Raw genomic sequence first — 22,714 nt, forward strand, 5'->3', positions numbered from 1 at the left:
CATCAAATTTAAATGTATATAGTGTATTGGCTAATATTTTTTATGAAAGTTGATGTGTGTGAAGTCTGCTACACGTCCATATCCCAGACTTTTGCACACAGGCGACACATCACTTGATGGAGTTGGGCAGTACATCTTACAGCTGGACTCATTACACTTTCATTTCCATTCACCTTGCCTGTCATTCATATCAAATTTGAAATTGCAACCCAACGTCTTCGAGATGGCCGCAGTTTCCGTTCCAATATGAGAAAATGGGATATCCAAATTCGCGTGACTCGATCAAACGAGTGTGAATTGATGCATGTCTTCTCATCTGGTTGTTTGGTAACTTTCAAAACCATCCTGAAAACAACCATCGTTACTCTGCGGGAGGTGTGTTGAAAGTTTATCGATGTTGACTAAAGTGTATTCGTAAAGGACAGCACTAAATGTAAAGCAGCATACAATAAGTTGCAAATTTACTATATCGATCTATCAGTGCAAATTGTCTTTGCGTTTCGGCGATTTTACAATGACCTGAATTAAACCTATCGGCATTTCATTCAAAACGTTTTATGAAATATTTTGTTCGTTATCAATAACTTATGATCATACAAAAAATAGTACCAGTGAACAATGTCGTTGACAAAGCAGTAGTAGTACGATAGTAATATGGCGGCGGTACAAATGTACAGCTTCCCGATGTTATCCAAACATCGTCCAGTGCAATGTCTCCTGTATCACTAGATCCACGGACACCTTCAAAGACAACCTAACAAATTAAAACGGTTCATTGATAAGTTAAATTTGATAAAAAGATCCGGTAGTCTACAGGAAATAGACTTCCAACGAGTGTATCATGTTTCGTTAGCGTCAATATAACACAATGTTAACATAAATGTAATGGATGGATGTGTCAATATCATATTATTGCTGACAAAGTTAATATGAATGTTTTAAATGCTAATGATAGGATAAGAAGTAAGGTAAATTCCGTACTTTATTAAGGATTTTTAATTCAAACTTTTGCTTCAAAATTTAGCAGATATATTCTGTTATTTAATTTTTTTTAAATATGTTTGTTGAAAAGTAATATTGCCTTCTCTGAATAGCAACTATATGACCTAAGCAAATCCACATAGTGCATGATAAAAAATCAAGAAAGAAAATAAGTAAATTAAAAGTTCAATTATTTTATGCTTAATATGTCAGAGTCATTAATCTTTGCGATAACACCGACTGAAGCTGACCTGACTTAAAAACAGTCGAGCTTAGTCGAGTCGTGATCAGTCTGGCAGTGTGCGGAAGGCTTTAGATAAGACCCTTCCTCTATCCCGCCCAACCCTGTCTTGGACACTATCGGAGGATAATCCCTCCACTCTTTGGGATGGTACGATATCTCTTGCTGGTAAGGGGGTATGGGGGTGGATGGGGGTGGAAGGGGAACTTTTGTAAAGGGTCTCATTGAATGGACAGATCGATTTCAATATATTATATTAATAGATATATTTTTGGGTGTTTTGACTTTCCTGAAAAGTTATTAAAAAAAATGTGAACAAAAAAAATTGATTTTGTTTTCCAAACTTGTTGTCAAGCAATCTTAGTTTTTACAGTTTGTTTAATTATTAAAGTTTATTCGATTATTGGCTCTGATTTCCATCAGTATCAATTAGGTTAGTATTGTATATTTTCCTTTTGTAATCCTGGAAGTTTTTGTGTAGAAGTCGTGATTCGAAGAGACTTGATTGAGTAACAATGCTAGGAGAGCAATTCATTTATCTTGGGGATTGTTTTAGACTTTTCATAGACTCTAGACTGTTTGTCCAGCAGTAAGAAAGATTGCAACATATTACTTACACCATATGGATTGTGTTATGACGAGCCTTGTATGTTTCTTTCTTATATCCACTTGCTACAAATTGCAGGTGCTTAAAAAAAATCAACTGGATAAAATGCAAGTTTGCCACTGGCATTTTCCTGAATTGTAGCACACAATCAGTTACATACAAGCTTATTGGAGTAGTCCAATAATGTTTGTTGGTAAGAAGCAGTGATACAGGGCTTACAGTATGTCTAGTATGGAAGTCATTCATAATGTTATGACTGGTGATGGTCATGAGAGTTATCAGCTGCTTCTGTTCTTGATGTCTACTAGAGGGAGAATAATGCATCTATATAAATAAATAGTTGCGTAAATATAGTTGCGTGCGCCGGTTTGTGGCTGCACCCTATGGGAAGTCCCCCAGAGGACACGTGGCTGTTGTGCTCCAGGAGAGATTGTTTGAATTGGGCACACTTTGGTGTGTAGGTGTGACAAGTTACCAATGACCAGGGTTAATTGTAAAGCGCATAGAACTTGTGGATTATGCGCTATATAAATAACGGCGTAATAATAATAATAATAGTAATAATCTACAATTGTCTCGACTGGTAAAGGATAAAGTCCTCTACCATTTAGCCAGTAAGCAGCCTGTGAGTAAGAGGCCTGTTATTGCGAATGCATAGTTTGCTATGTAAATACATTGCAACTTGATAGCTGTGTTTAGTTCAACTGCACCTGTGTATTGTTGTTTATAAGCATAACATCAATGCTGTACCCATCATGTAATTGGACCCAACTTAATTGAGAACTGACATTTATTTATTTATTTCTATTTAAGAAATTAACCTCAATATTGCCCTGGTTCTGGTTGTATAATTTCTGCCCTAGTACACAGATTTAGATGAAGTATTTTCATGGAATGTTGTTATTGATTTATTTAAAAAAAAAAGATTTAATATCCACATATCAGCCCAGAGATATTACTGTTTATGATTTGTCAGACAATTTCATTATGATTAGTATTAATATCAGGAATATTACCAATAATTAGTTATAGTTATAGACCAATATCTAGATATTCTCACGTTCTCTAGATAGTTTCCTGTTTAGCATAATGGTCATTAATTCCAAACCACGGAAGTGCTGTAAAAACAGGGGTTGTGTGATATGCAGAGATGAGGCTCTTACAGAGTCTTCAACTGTGACTCACTAGCTCAACAAAACTTAATCTGTCAATTTTATTTGCAAATTCAGGTACTTTGGATTAATTTGCCAATTTTTTTGAAAATGATTCTGTAGTGTCATCTATGTTGATATGATATTTTTTTCCAATTCATTGATGAAAACCAGTATAAACAGCAAATATTTATAAAAAGGCGTTCAAAGACCTATCAAATATCAAAAAGTAAACAGAATGCTATAAAAACAATTTAGATATGTATATATATGTATAAATAGTTGGTATAGTAAAGGTACAGGCAGGTATATGTTTAAAGAACGTTTTGTGTATTTAATCAGTAGGTTGTCAAAAAGAGATATACTAAATTGTTTACTACTCTATGAATAGTAAAATAGCTTCTCCATTTTGATTTCTTACTTAGGTTGGATATTACATAGTTCAATAGCAGGCGACTAAGTTCAATTATTTACCACTCAACGGTTGGTTTATATTACCGCTGAAAGAAAAGAGAACATTGAAAACATGTCACTGCAGGGGAATGATGTAAGAAATCTACAACATGGTATGCCCCCTTAAAGTTTTGTAGAAGTGTGATAAGATTTCTGTAGGATTAAATATAACAGCACAGGTAGGCCCGGTCACATTACAGCGATATTTTATCGGAATACGGTCCGATTTTTCCGATTTTAGGCCGAAGAGTGAGGTTTGTGGTAGTGAATTTAATGAATGCAGTGGAATATTCGAATACCTACTCCAAATCTGAGGGGTTCTAAAACTGACTACATTCTGAAGTGACGTCACATCGAAAAACAATAAAAATTGGAAGAAAAATCGGATAGCTATCCAATAAAAGGAAACGGAGTCAATATCAAAAGTTAGGAGAGGGCTATTCCACATCGGAATGGCTCAACAGATAGCAAATCAGGTCCTTTATCACTGTGGCTAGAAGACCCGAACGAAAAACAGGCTGTTTCGATTCCTCAGGGAAAATCGGATAGTATTCCGATAAAAAATCGGTATAGTGTGACCGGGCCTTAATGAGCTACAGGAAACTGACATGGTGATTAAAAACAATTTGTAAAAAGAGCAAAGGTTTTGTATGTGCTAGAATGGCATTCCAACCAGTGACCTCTGAGGTTACAAGCCAAATTTCTCTTAAATTCCCTTCCCTGTCTGTCTTTATTGTATGGTATGATACTGTGGCGTGATCCTTGGTTATGCGATATGCAAGGTACTGTAGTTTCTGACTGGCGCCCCCAGAAAGGAAATAGGGAAATAGGGATTGTCCACCAACTGAGGGCTGGCTAGCTCAGTTGGTAGAGATCTAGGCTTGTAACCCAGCCTAGCTATAAATTTTGCACTTTTTCATTCAGTGTTATGACTCATTTTCAATGTAATATGATTTAATTAAGTATGTCAAGTTTTCCCCCCGAGCATGTAGATATACAGCGACTCGGCTCGTTGTTACTGTGGAATGAATCGACTCGTAAAATTTCTCAATTTTATAATTTGCTGGCATGTTAAAAGTTTTTCTTTTTACTGCTTTATTTTTGGCAATGTTAATAAAGATATTAATCAGTTGAATCTCATGTTTGATGAATTAAAGGGCACTATATTTGGGTAGTTGGGGGGGGGGGTGGGGTGGGGTTGGTAGATTTTGGAAGACTGCTATTGAGAAGGGGGGGGGGAGAGGTGGGTGTGAGGGAGCCAGTAAAGCTGCCTGTAACTCTAGTGCTTAATTCAGTACATTGATGAAACGTTCCTTTTTAATATTTGTTAGTTGTACAATTAGTAGTTGCAACAATTTTGTCATCATTTTGTGCTGATGGCAGTGATGGGTCTTCAGTGTTTGACTTGAGTTTGACACGAGTCATACCTTTTGGGGGAGATTGGACCCGAGACAAGTGTTTGTTGACTTGATTAAATACAACACTGGTGAGTATGTCTATGATTATTATGTATGCTTATGTATGATTATTATTTCTCAAGCTATTTTGAACCCAATTGTAAGGATCTGATCCTGTGATTAGTGGCCATTTTCACCTCTTTATTTCTTGATTTTTCTAATTTTAATCTATTATATTCATTTGTATAGATTGCACAGGTGTTTGGGAAGAATAATGACCTTATCCTGGTAATTGGCTTGTATATTAACCTTTGATGTAATCTTGGGGTAACTTTGTTTTGGGTTAGTTGAAATCACATTGTCATTTTGATGTCATTTTGGTTACAACCTGTTTTCTAGACCTAATGGCAGGACATTAATAAAAGAGGCAGATGCTGTTTCCATCTGTTTTTGTACATTTTAGTTACCTTTATATATTTGACTACTATCTTTTATGTTGATTTGAGTCGTGGGTTAAACATGGTGGGAATGAAATGTCAGAAATGATAGATCGTTTCAATCCTTTCCACCATTCCATCCCTTCGCGCTATCCCACCACACCATGATTCCACATATCTCATTATACAACACCTAATTATATTCCGGCCATTTGATTGGTCAATTGCTCGTCGATTTCATGCAAAATCCGCTCTATTGCACTCTATGAAATAGAACCATGTGTTATACTTTTTTGATAGCCCTTTTTTCAATGGTAAGAGAGCAGAGAAACCTGTCTGTTCAAAACAATCTGTTGCATGAGTGCATTTTACATCCAATTATATCCAAATTTGAAGGTGTTGTATAAAACAAATAATGAATGGTTTCCATTCATGCAATAGTGCAAATATTTCATTCGTTGAGAGATGTAATTTGTTCCATTCAACTCGGCTGCGCCTCGTTGAATGGAACATTCCATCTTTCAACTCATGAAATATTTGCACTATTGCACTCATAACCATTCATTATTTGTATACTGTTATATAAAAAACAGAAATGATTGAAATGATGGTCACTGCAGAGAGTAAAGTTTTAAACTCTGTTACAACTATAAGACACTCCAGGAGACTTTGACTTTAATAAATCAAACTAGATTACTCACAGGATTAATTTCGTTATAAAGACACCATCTACATCCTTGGATTGCATGAGTTGGTTCAGAAACCTGCACTGAAAAGTGTATTAACCATGACTGGACTGTGACACTTTGCTTCGCTAACATAATAGATGTTCTCCAGCCTGGGAGGAGAGGGCATGGGTATATGGTTGTTAGCTTGGTTGGGTTAAACGGAACATTCTAAATCGTTCTACAGCTACCCACCGCTTACTCTCTTTCACTTAACTCTCCCTCTTACAAAACAATAAATAAATAAAAATAGAAAATAGCTGCAGGGAACTGTAAATATGACATTGGCTACTATTCGTAGCCCGTTTGGCGTATAAACTCGTAGGCTGTTGAAGGTCATTTTACCTGGGGTTGTAACTTTTGTTTCTTTCCGTCCAAGCCATGTAACATTCAAATAATTGTGTAATCAATCAATTACTGCATAATTAATATTACGGGACATATATGGGTACATCCAAACTTGGGATTGCTCACATAAAACTCAAAGACAAAGAAAGAACAAGTCAAACTGCAAAGAAGAAAGAACACAATTGATATCAATTGTTTACAAATCTCTTTACTCTCCCGTAGTCCCTCTGCCTTCCTAGTTTTCAGTAGCCCTTCCCACCCCCCTCCCCCCTTACCCATCTCAAACCGTTCCGGTCAATTATTCCTTCCTAACATTCCTTGATCGTTTCTTTACGGTAAGGGCATTATTTACATTTCTACCTTAACAAAAGAGAAATCAGGTTTTCATCTGCAGGTCCCTGACGACGCCGCCACAAATTTCATCAAGATCACATGATCCAACTTTCGACCGGAGGTATGACGTCAGAGTTGTTAGGTCGCAGTAGTAACTATCACATGGACCTATTTTCAGTGGTTGTTCATTATGCGTAATTAGCACTTTGACGTCACCAACGGCGTTCGGTAATGTTGATCTTCCTGCACATCGGAAAACGGAAAAAACGATGTTCGCAGCGTATGGTGAGATTATGCCACCGCGGTGCTCCCAGTTACCGTCTGACGGGTAGTTGTCCGCCGTTGGGATAACGGAGGGTCGGTAAAGACCAAGAAGAGCAAAAAGCCCTTGGATGGTAGTGGAATGAGCAAATTTGAATATCTTCTTCGTTGAGGTGGATCTGACGAAATAATACGCAAGAATTAACAACAAATTCCGCCTCGATACTAACGGACAGAATAGATACACTGGGGATTGATAAATATTTCATGAATTCTCCGACAAATATTTATATATTACATAAATCTCACGGTTTGTTCACTAGATGCTGATTTCTCCAATCTCGCATGTTTGAGGGTTCTTCGTGAGGGTACAGGAGGGGTATCACAAAACGGATGAAGAAGCATTCACAGGATAGTAACAGATAGAGACAAACAAATTAAACCAGTTTTTCCCTTTTGAGGCAAAGAAAGAGCGAGCGATAGTGGCGGCCGGGGAGGGGGGGGGGTGGGTTACTTGCATGTGTCTTGTGAAACACGAGAGGTGGGGATGGATGGACCTTGCAAGAAAACCGTGACTATATACGCAGATAACATGGAGAATGAGGAAATATTGCAACATTTTTAATGAAGAAAAAATTTTACCCGGATGCAACTGACGACTCAAGATGTGACGCGATGTCCTGCAACAGTACGCAGTAAGGGAGGTAATTAATTCGGTACCCGTAAGAGGAGTACCAATACTCTTGGAGGTCATACAGGTACTCCATGGAACAAAAAAATGGAATAAAAATGATCAGCAAATCCTACTCTTACAAAATTTTACAGGATTAACGCGCAAGTGAAATTGTATTAAGCTTTCTGTTATAGAGATGTCCTTTGCATTGGATGGTAACATTTTGCCACCGCTGACCAAGCTAGCGTAATATTTACGCATAATAAGACACCTTTGGTTCCATGTGATGAGATTCGTTTGATCTACCATATGTTACACTAACGAGTAGTCAGCCGTTTAATCAAACAGACAATTTTATGTCATACAAACGTTTCATGTGTCGCTTTATTTCTATAACGTATTATGCGCGCCATTTCAACATTCTTGATGCAAATTATATGATCGAAAGTAACATATTCTGTGCCAGTTACCTGGGCCTTCCATGACCAAATATGGTTCACTAAATTCAACCCAAAGTACCGTATTAACAACGGGAACCAACGGTTACCGAAATCATCACGGTGCAGCATTTTAAAACTTCAAAATGATCATAAAACACCAAAAACATATATAAAAAACATCAAAAAACATAAAACATATCATAAATCATATGATATTAATCATAAGTTATACAGGATGCTTTTTGAACCGTATATAGCTAGCTACATCCTTCATCAAAATGCGTAATATTCATTGTAGCTAGTGCAAATTCATTTCGTTTTTAGGCTTTTCGTTGACTTTAAAAACAAAATTTCGAATAAAACAATGAAATTTCTATCTATACTCTGAGTGCAACTTTCAAAGACTTGAGTATACGCAAACTCGCGATTATATCATTTTTAAGTCACCCAAGAAAGGACATGGGCACGGAAACCAAACAACTTGATCTAGCTTATGGAGCGTTGCATATACTTGCAATCATATAGGCCTTCTCAGTGGCGTAGGAAGGTACTTTTGAGTGGGGGGGGCTGAAGACTGATGGCCGGCCTGGGGGAGGGGTCTAAGGGGAGGGGGTGTCCCCCTCCCCTTTGGAATTTTTTTGCATTTCCAGGGGGCCTCAGATGCAATTTGGTGCAATATAGCACACTTCAACCCACCCACTCCATTTTGTATATAATTTTGCATTTTCACCTGGCCTTAGATGCAATTTGGTGCTCCAAATGAGATTTTTTTCTCATTTGGAAATGAAAACGGGGTTTTCCGACTTGCGAAGCGGGGGGGGGGGGGCGGAATGATACTTCCGCCCCTCCACATTTTCACTGGGGGGGGGGGGGCTGGCGCCCCCCAGCCGCCCCGGTTCCTACGCCCTTGGGCCTTCTCATACTTACAGGTTAATTATTTGACTTACGCTTGTATTCATAGTCTAATTTGATTCGTACTAATTGTGATATTAATATACTTACCAAGCGTCATGCTTAAGTCACCGGTATAATCTAAACGTGAAATAACGTGATGTAAGACTTCTTCAACGAACGGACTATTCTTGAAGTTGTAGAATTCACGGGAATGCTCTTCTATAGCAATCGAATCTTTACAAATTCCACTACTAATTTTGGGTAATAAAAGAGGATCGTGAAGAATAGGTAGCCAGTCTATTTCCGCGTCAATTTTACCATCATTCATGACCAGTATCAATTTATCTTCATCATGCTTAGGAGTAATAAAACGGCATTCCTTACATAATCCAGAAATGAATGCCTCAGCACTTTCTTTGGTTCGATTTGTTTCGGTCGATTGGAAAGAAGATTGGGTAAAGATTGAGACTGGATTCCGAAACAAAGAAAATAATCTTCCGGAGTATCTCGCAGAAATTTCTAGTAATTCATTATATCCTTTATCGGTTAAGCATTCTGCTTTTTCTACCGTAAATCTATCCAGTGGTTCATCTTTAAGGTATGCAAACTCTTCATTTATTCTGCTTCTAGCTATTCGCGAGAAGAAAGTCTGGTATGTGGTTATTATACGCTGCTCGGGATATCTAGACCCATGTCTTTGTATACTGTAAATACCAACAGGTTGACAAGATGAAGTAGTTTTGTCTTCACCTAAAGTTGAAGCCAATTGAGACCAAGAAAGGTTTGTAGGTAAACCGTGTGTTTTCTCCAGCGAGTCGTTATAAGACGTAAAAACAGAAAACATAGGCCGAGTAGGTGAGTTATGCGCTGTGCATGTAAGATAAGTTGTAACTGTCAGAAATAATACTTTTAAATATGTTAAGAAGACATATGCTTCGGCAACGGACGCCATTATCCTTTATGTATTGCTATGTAACAGAAATTACATATATATTTATAGGTGCAGGCCTACGTAGTTAAAGCTAAGAGTACTTAAGACCAGCAGAATATATGTACCAGATAAACAAACCGCTGACGTTATAGTTCGGCTGTAAAATTTATGCGTGTCACGTGTAAGATGTGCCTATGATGAATGCTCAAGTGACTTATTGGAGGATGGTAGTTGCGAGGTAATTAATGCAAGCTTTACAAACATGATTTGCTACCAGCGAAAATACAAAACATTAATTCACACACTGACTCTAATTACCTCCGTCCTATATTAGTTTGGAATTCTTGATCGTATATTGCTATGAGTCTATAGTATCTATAGTATGTAATGCGGAAAAGTACCGTATTAGCAAAAGTCACCCAAGGTAAAGCATGCATACGAAAACCCAAGTATTATACATAACTTGATCAACTCTCAACCTCAGTACCCTTCTGCATACATACGAGAGTGTTATGACGGTGGCGTATTAAGTGAGGTATTAAGAGACCCTACGCAAAGGGGAATATAGATCCAAGGCATATGCAAAGAGAATCCGCGCACGTTACTACTAATACTAGCAGTAGTTTAGTTTACCCTGAATTTAAAAGTTGACTTGGACGGTGACTGTACAGTGTCAGTATAGCGATGTTAAAATCGGGGAAGGCCGCTGTACCTACATTAGGAGCCGCAATTCCAGTGTATTGTTACAATGTATAGTATAGACGCGTTTATGATTTCCCTAATGCGGATTACAATTGACAAGTCAAATTCACACGTGGATTAGCACGCAGACACGAATCGACTTGGGGTGGGGGTGCGTAGGGGTGTATATCCCTCTTTTCGACCCCCACAAACACAACCTAGTGTGTCTGCCTAATGATAGACCTAAACCTTATAAATGTGCCTCAGAATGCACCGTAACATATACATAAAAAAGACATTTGCATGCGTCTGAAACATTGTTCGAACAAATTACTTATTGCATATTCATACGCTCGATCTCTGAGAATCAAACAAAAATACATCGCAATGATTGTCACCTGGATTATTCACTGCACAATCATTTCACCCACACCACCCACTCATCCCCCATCTCAAAATAGATCCTAGACACTGGCTGCCTGAGGCTTTAAATGTTGCAGCACATACGATTGTAAAGTTACCGAAATATGCACAAGAACGATATGAACAAGACATCTGCATGCGTCTGAATAATTGTTCGACCAACCTTACTATTTGAATATTCACTCGATCTCTGCGATTGGTTTAAAATTGGCCAAAAAGGTACATCGTCATGATTGTCACCTGTTTATTCACTGCACAATAATTGAACAGCGCCATCCCACCACACCCCAACCCAAAATAATGTGCAGTTGCTATATTTGTTACACGTGTTCCTAGAATTCAGTTGCATTCGCAAACCCATGGAGCTATAAACAGACTCCATGGCAAACCGTGGCACCGTTTACTTGTCAATAAGATCCAGGCTTTACACCGAAGGCGATTTTCATATGAAATCCACTTTGCTTTTAGAGAAATAATGTTTCACGTGCAGTGTTGTAACGAGGGTCATGATTTGGGTCCATACATTTTAAAGATGAATTGACACGGACGAATTTCTGACGAGTTTTGTCCCCTTAAATATAATAAATTGAGTCATTAATTCGACTCGAGTCAAGAAAAACACTGGAAGTGATTCGACTAGACTGTAAAAATCAAGTAACTTGTGACACGTCTGCTATTTCGATTAGCCTATTTTGAGAATTGTATCTTTCTCATTCAAAAGTCATATACACACAAATAGCATCAGTATTTCTTCGTGTTTACGTCCATAAATTTTTTGTTGCCAAAAGCATTCGCAAACTATTCTTATGTGAAAGTTGGCAGGACGCATCGATATCTTTCAGTGCATGTTTATGACAACTGTTTCTAAAAGTAAAAGTTGAACAAACTCTTTCGAGAATAAGCACTTATTCTCAATCTATTAATGATTAAACTTTACATACACTTTATGAAAGTTTAAATCTAGTAAACTTTCAATTTAAAGCTTTATATCTTTTCTTTTATATCTATTAAATATTTAATTTAAAACTTAAATATCGAAATTGATTTAACTGTTTTTAAATGTAATACGCTTAAAAAGATTAATCTTCAAATCTGTAACCTTTTCATACAAAACACTAACTTCCTTTTCCAAACCACTTGACATGGTGTAGTTTAAATTGGATAGTGTTCTAATCTAGCACGAGTGATCATTGTTAAGACTGAAGTGTTTCTGTAATTTCATTGCAAAAACACACGTTTCCTGAAACCTCTTAACCAAATATCTTTTTGGTTTGTCCGTGCTTTAAATTATTCACTTTATTATTGTGTAACAGGGTTGATTTATCACTCCCCCCTCCCCACAAAAATTAACTAAAGTATTTGTTATTAGTCGGCGGGCGACAACAATAATTTTGTTGCTGTATAACACCTAAAGACGAGTCAATAAGTTATCGCTCTCTCCTACTTTACAGGTAGGTTGATGAATATTTATGGTCATTTTAACAAACAAAAAACTAATCATTAAATGTAAAACATGTTACTATCCTAACTAATGGTAAATCAGAGTGAATGACTCTCAACTGTAGTAAATATCAGGATAGAAGTAAATCGTCGATAGCACACCGAATGTTATAAGTTGCATGTTAGTATAGTCCAGGTGGCGACGATCGCCTGCACTTGTACCCACTAACACGTTGTATTACTGGTTATATTTCGTTATTAATTCAGCCTTTCATTAGTTATTCTTATGATAATCCAGTGCTAGGGTGCTCTAAGGTTGATTTATGGCATGTGTGTTTTACCTTGATGCAAAATTAAGGGTTTAACCAGAATTATTGCAACCTCTATGAAAGTCAATTCAAAAGGCTGTGGATTAACATGGACGTACGTACGTACGGTTGACCGCCAGTTGCTATACATTGTTCTGCGCATGCGCAGTCAGTATTAAGTAGGGGAACCGCCTATTATTGTAGGAAATCCTCATTCAGGGACCGTCTGAACAGTTGTGTCATTAGTTTGTATTGTTTTGGGCGGATTTAGGGTAAAGTGTAATTGATTGAAGAAATTTTACCATTGTTTTTCTATGATTTCTTTCCACTGTGATTATATGCAAAATGGAGACCGAGATAAGAATGAGTTAAAATAATAAATTTGTTGCTGTATAACACCTCAAGAGGAATATATACGTTATCGCTATCTCCTACTTTACAGGATCCTGGCCACCCTGTAACAATTTTATAGTGTTCCAAAAATATTGCCTACCAGCTATCACTGCACACACATACAAAAGAAAACCATATATGAAGTAATGTCGTTTAGACTATAGGGGCCATAGAGGCATGGAGTCATTCTCTTAAAGCAACCCCTCCCCTCCCCTCCCCCTACCCCATCCACTCGAACCAGTTTAGTATCATCATCCTGCGGCATACCTTGTGATGGACACGCCGTTCCGGAAATTTGGCGATACATAGCCTACTCAAATTTGATCAGAGAGTATATTCCAAGTTCAATGACCACCGAGCAGGGTGTTTGGGAGTGCCTGTGAATAACTTTGCCCATGAATTATCGGTGATGACACTGTTTGCAAATTGAAACAAGTATTTCCTCACGGTAAATTAAATATAGAGTTTGTGTAGGGAGGAAGAGAGGAGGGGTTGGCATTGACCTTTACACTTTACGAACATTACACTTTTATGAACACGCCCATTAAATAATCATTTTTTATCCCATGTATGCGCCGCATGGAAAAGTTCTGGAAATTTCCGTCGCCACTTGGCTTCATGAATATAATTCATTGGCTGAATATAATCGATACAACTTTTACGACTATACGTTTGTCATTTTGAATTTCACATTGAAGAGGTCATCGACAGCTTCCGTAATCATGTGGTTTTCATAGACCAATGCCGATCGTACAGATTTATTTGGAAATACTGACTGTTTCATTTGATGTTTAGACTTTTAATTGCGATAAAGCAAGAAAGGATCTGGGTGACATGATGTTTCTCTTTCTTGTGCTATTGATTCAGGTCTGCGGTTTGTGTCTTTTAGGTGAGTATCTATTTCTCTATCAATCTGCAAGTAACTATACATTATATATTTCCAACACATTTATGTTTACGTTTCTATGAAGAAATAATGAGGGGCTCGTAGGCAGTGCGTTGCCTATTGCATAGATATTTATAAAGTACTGTAGAAATATTATGCCGGCTCAGTGGCATAACGAAGGACGAATATGCGAAAGGGGAGTGGGGGGGGGGGTAAGGAATGGGATTGTAGGAGGTACAAATATGAGAAAAAATACTGGTGCATAGTTTTTCATACATGTTGTGTTTAAAGAACACAAATATACCAAAGAGTACATGCAAATGCCAGGATTCAAACCCTGTTCAAATACTAATCGGGATATTTAAGATACATTTTTGATTAACTTGTATTAGTTAAAAGTTAAGACGGCAACAAGGCTAGCATAAGTATAGTGATGATTCTCTCGCCATCACATACATTTGCACAGAACACAAGTGTTTATGTTTGTGGCATTAATGCCAGAACAGGTTTATAAAAACTTCAGCCAGTTCCGAGTTTCTTTTAAAACCAAATATGAGCACAGTCCTGAAACATTAGTTCATTCTACCGCATTAAATTATTCCGTTGTATTATGTCGATGCCGTATACCCAGTGTACAGTGCAAATGATCAAGGATGTTTACACTAAACGGACATAGGGATAAATTAATTCATTACAACGCGACAAATGATTGCATTTTCGATTAAATGAAATACATTGTTTGCATGTAGAGACCCTGGCATCCGTCAGCCAATTGTCATAACGTGATATAACTAATCATACTTGTTTTGTTGATTCAATTTATAGCGGCTGGTCAGACGTCAACGGTATTTAATACCACTCAATGTAAGGCTTGTTTCGTCATTTTATCTTTATAATGCATTATAGAACCTTGTAATCCTGGAACACATCCGGACAACATAACATAACATAAACAATTACACTGCATTGTTTCTATATTACATAATTCCTGCACAAAACCTTTAGACCACCAAAGATGTCTTTCAACTGTTTTTTACTTATGCATTTATTTACAACATTGTGATCTTTCGTGCTTCTTAACTAAGTTATTTATATTAACTAAGTTATTTTATCGATTACCTCAGTTTATCGATCGAAAAACAGAGTTAACGGCGATAAACTCGGTTTTTCTAATTATTCCATATATGGCTTGCCATGAACGTCCCTCATTATTGCGATTACAACGAAGATGTCAGTGTACAATGCCAGGGTTTGTACAACATTTCTTCTCCTCTCTCTCTCCCCCCCCCCCCCCCCAATACAATGTGCGTTACCGGGATACGTGCTCGTTTATTGCTTTTAGCGTTAATCAGGAGGGTTAATGTACATACTAGTGAAGGGAGGCGGAGGGGGAGTCGAAGGAAGGGTCAGCCTGCTCGTTAAGACCAGAATCAGACACGGCAGTATACGAGTTTACCAATTTATCCAATGCAGACAAGTAGAAACAGCATCAAGCCAAATATGTCAATTACAAGTTGTGCCCTCGAAGACAGGCCGTCACCATCGCACAACCGAGTAGCCAAAAAAGACCAAACTTAACTTTACATCATCGTTAAACAATGCAAACGGACGAAATTATCTTCTCTCATTCTAATAAAAACCTTGCTTCTTAAAATTCTCACATGCAACTCGAACCCAAGCCAAGCCAGGATGGTGCTATTTGCACAAACTCAGGGCTAACAAGTGCATGAATGTTCTTAATCTTTAACATCAAAACCCTGGTTTACTGCAGAGAAGTGACTCTAGCACAAAAATATACGTAATTAAAAACATGTATACATAAGAAAAGTAAGAATCAATAGTAAAACAGACTTAACGGATGATATTTAAGCTTTAGTTTAATGATGTACCTACAATATCAACATAAGAGAAGTAAGGCTGTAGACAAAGGGGTTCTGCTGACCACATGCTGCCCAAGTAGACCATGCTATGAATAATTCATGAGTCAGTCAAATACAGTAGAACAATGCCATTACTATACCAGGGACATATTTTCAACTCACTACACCAGTAATACATATTCCCTGAACAGATGGGTCTACTACAAAGGAATGTAAATGTAGATCAACCCGGGTAACATAATACATACCGTTATTATTATTTTTATACAGAGACACATAAGACGGAAATCAGCTTAAGTTTTGTTCTTCGACGAATATAACCTGTCTTTTAAAACAGTTGAAGTAAACTTCAGTCAATTCCATCAGACGACAATCGGCAGAAACACTTCAGTTTCATCGATAAAATGAAATTACAGGACATTTTTGTATCTCTTGTCATTAATTTTTGACAAATGTGTGCTAATGTCTAAATGTGTGATCATCCTTTTTTTCCCCATATATAAATGGGTTGTTGGTGGCTGTTTGTCACGAGTGACAAAAGAGCAAACAAGGGGCAAAGCGGGCCCCAACTACGTCGAGAGGCAGTGGGATATGTGACTTGACTTGGAGGGGCAAGTCACAAAGATACTTAAATTTATCAATATGGATCCTCTGTATGAGTATTTCAAAGAATGAATACCAGTATTGGAATTTTTATAAGCAAAGGTATTTTTAATTTTAAGAGACAAGAGGGCACTTCTGAATATAATTTTCAGTTTACTTTATAAATGATCGATTCAAAACAGTGTGAATAACACTATTTGTGCTTATGTACCTGAATATCAATTATAGTTTCCGAGGGTAACATCAGCGACATCCGACTCATCAGCGGCGAGAACTTGTCCAGTGGACGGGTGGAGGTACTATACGACGGAGAATGGGGTACGGTATGTGACGACGGCTGGGACATAAATGATGCTCACGTAGTTTGCAGGTATCTGGGATTTGTCTATGCAACAGCCGCCTATGGAAACGCCTACTACGGTCATGGTGTCGGCCGTGTTTTGCTAAGCGATGTAGCCTGCTATGGAAATGAGAGCTACATTTCTGATTGCCAATTCGAAGCATTCGGGAATCACGACTGCGGACATAGTAAAGATGCAGGCGCAGCATGTAGGTTTTATTCAAATTTCTACTTTGCAACATTTATCAGTGTCATCGTGTTCTGTCCCTTAAAAATGTGTACGTAAAATTGTGTACGTAAAACTGTAAAGGAATGTAATGGTTAACATGTTTATTGTAGAAGTTAGTAATTATTGGAAAGTAACAACATACGTCACAACGTTCGTTGAAATGTGAATAAACATTAGACGATATAGTGGTATTACGGTTGATATCTCAACATATAAACCAAGAATTCACTGTGACATGCTAGTAGTCTGAAGTTTACAGAATATGACTAAACTAATCGGTTTTCCGGAATCGATGTCTCGCAACAGCTACTGTAAAGTTAATTCTGGTTAATGTTCGATCTAAAGACATGGCATAGGTTGTTCCATCATGGTGTATCTTACCTTTTGAGCATCAACCACTGTAAACAGTAACAGCTCCAAACCTCGACAAGTTAATAATAGGACTTTGATTTCCTCACGTGCACCATATTATCTTGCTGTCCTGAAAACCAGTCATATGATGTCTATAACTTACATCAGATGTTATGTCTAGGGTAAGCACCGTGGATTGATGACGTTGTTAAATTGGTTAGTAACTTGTTATTTTGAAATCGGTTTGTAACTTTACGTCTACTGTTATGATTCAAACTCGGGTTTGGATACTTCACAGGCAGTGGGCATAACAAAGGAGACATTCGCCTCGTCGATGGTTCTTTTTATTACGGAAGGGTGGAGGTACTTAATAACAGAGAATGGGGAACGGTGTGTGACGACTTCTGGGACATAAATGATGCTCGCGTAGTTTGCAGACAGCTAGGCTTCCAATCTGCTTCTGCTGCCTACCCAGGCGCCTACTATGGCCAAGGGTCTGGTCCTATCTGGATGGACAACGTGAAATGCTCTGGATACGAAAGTTATCTTTCACAGTGTAGTCATAATGGTTTTGGTAATCATGATTGCAGTCACCCTGAGGATGCTGCTGTTCGATGTGAGGGTGCGTACATTTTTGCCGTTCAGTGAAAAAACACTAAGTTGAAAGGATTATTATTGAAATTTCTTGCACAATTACCTACTGGTAGCTTACCGTCTACCAATTTTATAATTGAATAAAATCAAGAGCCTAACATACAGTACTCTCCAAAGCCCGGTAAACGTGAGGATATGGTGTGATGCAGTTTGGGTTAAGTAAGATCGCTTTTATCCGATCCGTTTCGACGGAATGAAGCAGGACCTGAGAACAGAATCATTAATATTTGTATTATTACAATAGGATAGAATGGTAGTTTATCTTTCCGCCACCTCCATCGGTGATCTTTAATTCTGCATATCATTTGAAGTTGTATATGCCCCATGGACAGAAGTGTAACATTAACGCATTTTCACTTTCAGGTGCTCTGTTAGAAGTATTAACTTGTAATTTCGAAAACAGTTTCTGTGGATTTACTCAGTCAATTGACGATGATTTAAATTGGAACCAAAGTTCCTCTGGTTTTAAGGAACCCGGGCCTTCCCTGTTTGACCACACATATGAAACACGTAAGCCTCTTGTCTTTATACTGTCATTAACCTACACAATATAAAAGATATTACTGACCAACATCAACATTTAGTGCTTCGCAAGTGTATCACCGAGGGGACCAACTGTTAGAGTCAGGAAAGAGAACTAATATTGTTTGTCAGTAGTAGTATAGTGTATGGATAGCTGTTTATAGTAATCCTATATGTTGTTTGTTTTCAGTAGCACTATTGTACATGGGTAGCTATATTTAGTGTTCATATATATTGTTTGTTTGTCAGTAGTATTATAGTACATGGGTAGCTGTATATAGTATCCCTATATATTGTTTGTTTGTCAGTAGTATTATAATGCATGGTTAGCTGTATATAGTATACCTATCTAATGATTCATTATACCAAAGATCAACCGGCTCGTAGTTTTGGGAGGTCTTAACTTAAACAGGTAAATAATAACATGATAAAAACGGACATTAACCAAGTATCTTGATGAATGTCGAGATAAAATGGAGTGGCAAAACTATTAACGCGGAACGAACGAAGAATATTTTATACGGTAGTGTTATAAGTAAGACTTTAGAAACATCAGTGTAAGCCATAGTTTATAAAACGTTGAGTGGAATGGTGTGAACATTAAGTATTGCTGATCCTGACTTATGCAGACAAGCAGAAGTTAACGGTACATCCTTACATGGTTTACACAGTATCATATATATTGCGGCTACATGGTGTTTGATGGAATAAGCAATTAATCACATATAATTAGTTTCCAGTGTAGTTTAACGCTGTTATTAACAATCAAAGATAGTAAAGAAAACAATTGTTAGTGTAAACTTGTATTAAAATACAACAAATATGGAAATGTGTATTAGTGCACCAGTGATTCTACAAATGTCGATTTCATTAAACACTTGCCAAGTAACTCTGTTTTGTAAAAACAAACTTAGTAAGATATATCAATTTCATTAATAGCAATATTCATTCTATTAATAGTAATCAGTAGATTTGGTCAAAATTGTGAGGTAAATTAGTAACTATAGGTGAAAAGTATCTGACATGCTAAGAATTACTTTCTTAGGCCTAAACGGTAAAAATATGCATTCACAGCTGAAGGTCACTATATCTACGTCGAATGTAAATCTGGATTGACTGGGGATAAAGCACGGCTTCTGAGCCCACCATTTCTACCTGATGGCATTTACTGTGTGGAGTTATACTACCACATGAATGGTAAATCAGTAGGCTCTCTGCATATCTATGCCCAGACCTCATCTCTTGGAAACGCTTTATGGTCCGTGCACGGATCAATCGATGACAAGTGGCATGTGGGACAAATAGAAGTCACCGGATACGCTACAACTCAGGTAAGAAAAAGAAACCAAACAACGCAATTGCACACCCTTCGTTACTCGTCCTAGCCTCCTAGGATTACTGTACTGTTACTGGTTTTCCAGGCATTTGTATGTACCACTCCTAGTGCAAAATGATGTACTCGTTGCTTAGCTAAGAACCTTGTACTCATACAAAGAGAAATGATTCTACGTGTACTCACAGTAACCATGCTGTTGTACTCGTTTTACCCTTTCAAATGTGTAGGTCATGAGAATATTTTATAGTGTTATCTTTCGGTTTATGCCGATAGTTCACGGAGAAAATATCGCCGATACTCGTTATCACAATTTAGTATGCATAGGCCTACATAAATAATATATGAACACTGAACCGGTCTGGAAATGTTTCGGTAAGACGAACGATTGTTCATCTTTCAGGTTGTGTTTGAAGCAGTTCTCGGATCTACTTACACTGATGTCATTGCGATAGATGATATTAAGATTGCAGCTGGTAAATGCAATCCAATTGACGCAGATATTACAACTTCGATCATGAGTAAGTTACAAACATACCAAATTAAAAAAAATCAAGTGTATACACTAAGGTATAAACCAGAGCATTTGTCTAGATTGCGTAATATTTAGCCCTTATTCAGTTAAGAAAAGAAACTCAAAAGACACAAATATAACTTCTGACATGTCAAATAATATTCAATGAAGAAAGGAGCATGCATGTCAAGAATTATTAGGTTTCATCAGGGGTGATCAGATGATCTCATTTTCGACTCAATGAAGTCTTTAAATCGGCTAAATAAATTAGTATTAAAATCAGGTTATCCAAAGAATCACATTAGACTTATATAACCCAGTATATGTCAAGGCAATTAAGATAACATATTTGCATTTACGTTTACATATGTCAAACCAATTTACGAAAATAATATATTTCCCGCATTCTGCCCTTATATGCATTCTCCTATCATGTATATTCTAATCTAACTTTCCTATAGCAACTGGTGACTCTTGCTTCAAAGGCCTTCATAGCCTATATACATATATTACCTCCATAACCTAGATACATATATTGCGTCGACGCAAACTTCATTATAGCTTTTAACGCTCCTATTCCGTATGTTGTTAACTTTCTTAGTCAACTTTGCTGACTTTTGTATAATAACATACCACTGAATAAAGACTAAAGAATTGGTTAACGTATTTCATCGTTAATGACATAAGCCTTTAGTTTTCAAAGTAGGCCTACGGGTAGGCCTAAATGTAAAGATAAACAGAAGACAGAGCTACATATACATGTACAGCGGAAGGGACATTCTAAAGCAAATTTGATCAGCATAGGTGATTTGATCAGGCAATTGCATGCAGCCCTCATGTATTTCTGGTGGACGAGAGAGTTGCTAGAAGAGCCGGGGAACTGATATCACGTGTAGGTATGTATAGCTTTACTCTGTATCCTCTACTCAGGTAAATAATGTTTTGTATATTATATCATTTACAGTGTTAACAAGCGAAAAGCATTTTGTGAAAGCACAGCCAGGGAGTCAGAGACAAAAAAGAACAAAATGAAAGTAAATATATAATATTGAAAAAATAGCGAGACCGTATCACGTCGACGAACTTATAATACATTATTGTTGACCGTATCACGTCAACGAACTTATAATACATTATTGTTAAAATTTGGTTTTAGTGCCATTTTTATTGTTAAAAGAGAATTTTATGTGTTATTTTTGGTTACATTTATCTCCAGAATCGATTAGATTTGATAAAATTCCATGTGTTATTGACGATTCTCTCACATGCGGTAGCGGGACGGGATAACTATGTTTTCACAATAATCTGCTTTTATGAAAGTACTTAAGTGCCTATATTTATCACATATCCGTTCCCTGGTTTTATTCGTTAGTCTGACCATTTGAAATATAGTTATATTACGAGAATGTGTAGTGGAAATCACATTTATTTTTTATAGAGAAACATCCTCACCGGCGGTAGAGCCAATCATGTCAACATGAAGTGAAAGTATATATATTGCAATAGATAAAAATGGCAAGTGAGCTATAACTTAATTCAGTTCACTGTATATTTTATATGACTCTGTATTTTATATGTTGATTTGGAAAAGAATGCTTACAATTATCCTTGAATCTACTGTGACACCATTTCAATGCATCAAAGGATTTCTGTACTGACTGTGGCGTAACTACCAGTTTACTGTCGCCGTCTGACGTCCGTAGGCCAGCGAAGCGGCCATATTTTTGGTGTTGAACTAACGCCACTAAATTAAACGGACTGCATGTTCTCTCAACTGGGCCAAACTATTAGCGTACAAGTTTAATAATCAGATGATATTATTCAATTCCATACGTCTTAAATATATCTCTTTCAACGTTCTCTCCCGGTACCCACCATAAATGGGAATGTTAACGAAATCCTGTCCTCAACCCAAAAAGCCCGCAAGAGCTATATATCAGGGAGTCTACAGTTGCAGACAGCAAAATTTGCTCAAGCAAAGACAAACCATGGTTGGGCGTAGATTATGAGTAGATTATAACGTGATTACAACATGAGTAAGACATCAAAATAAAATGATTCAACCTTGCGTTTGTACCTACTTAAAAATCTAATTTATAATCTTAATGTGCCAAAGAATTCACTTTTGCATAATCTATGTTATGTAAATAAAAAGTTTTTAACATTTGTTGTTGGAGGGGGGTTTAAGAGGGATTTATGTGATCATTTTACCCATAAGACCCCGTGCATCAATAAACAGAGAAATAATATGTAAGGTATGGAAACAATTTGGCTGCAATTTCCAT

At 37.2% G+C, this 22,714-nt stretch overlaps 2 protein-coding genes and 1 long non-coding RNA gene across 9 annotated transcripts in view; 1 reads left to right on the plus strand and 2 right to left on the minus strand.

Annotated features, from left to right (window-relative positions):
- The window catches only part of LOC139968636 (scavenger receptor cysteine-rich domain-containing protein DMBT1-like), a 49,258-nt gene extending 27,626 nt beyond the window's left edge, over window positions 1-21,632 (plus strand). For 2 of the 5 annotated variants that reach the window (XM_071972831.1, XM_071972833.1), the window contains exons 5-10: window positions 14,829-14,867; window positions 16,715-17,035; window positions 17,705-18,028; window positions 18,424-18,570; window positions 19,657-19,913; window positions 20,319-21,632. In XM_071972831.1, the coding sequence (XP_071828932.1) occupies window positions 14,829-14,867; window positions 16,715-17,035; window positions 17,705-18,028; window positions 18,424-18,570; window positions 19,657-19,913; window positions 20,319-20,525 (1,295 nt within the window). In that variant the 3' untranslated portion in view covers window positions 20,526-21,632. Of the gene's footprint in view, window positions 1-9,675; window positions 9,797-13,815; window positions 14,007-14,828; window positions 14,868-16,714; window positions 17,036-17,704; window positions 18,029-18,423; window positions 18,571-19,656; window positions 19,914-20,318 lie in introns of those variants that run through there. The other 3 variants (XM_071972835.1, XM_071972836.1, XM_071972837.1) reach the window with 3 other exon arrangements.
- LOC139968634 (MAM and LDL-receptor class A domain-containing protein 1-like) overlaps window positions 1-22,714 on the minus strand; it is a 47,096-nt gene that overhangs the window by 12,029 nt on the left and 12,353 nt on the right. For all 3 annotated transcript variants that reach the window (XM_071972828.1, XM_071972827.1, XM_071972826.1), the window contains one exon: window positions 610-754. In XM_071972828.1, the coding sequence (XP_071828929.1) occupies window positions 610-754 (145 nt within the window). The remainder of the gene's footprint in view (window positions 1-609; window positions 755-22,714) is intronic.
- On the minus strand, window positions 6,621-9,180 carry LOC139968638 (uncharacterized). Its single transcript, XR_011793510.1, has 3 exons — window positions 9,050-9,180; window positions 7,577-7,695; window positions 6,621-7,113 (listed from the first exon to the last, which is right to left on the minus strand). It is a non-coding gene; the product is annotated as an uncharacterized lncRNA (long non-coding RNA).

Source organism: Apostichopus japonicus, chromosome 6 (assembly GCF_037975245.1).
Source record: "Apostichopus japonicus isolate 1M-3 chromosome 6, ASM3797524v1, whole genome shotgun sequence".
NCBI classification, from domain to species: Eukaryota; Metazoa; Echinodermata; class Holothuroidea; order Aspidochirotida; family Stichopodidae; genus Apostichopus; species Apostichopus japonicus.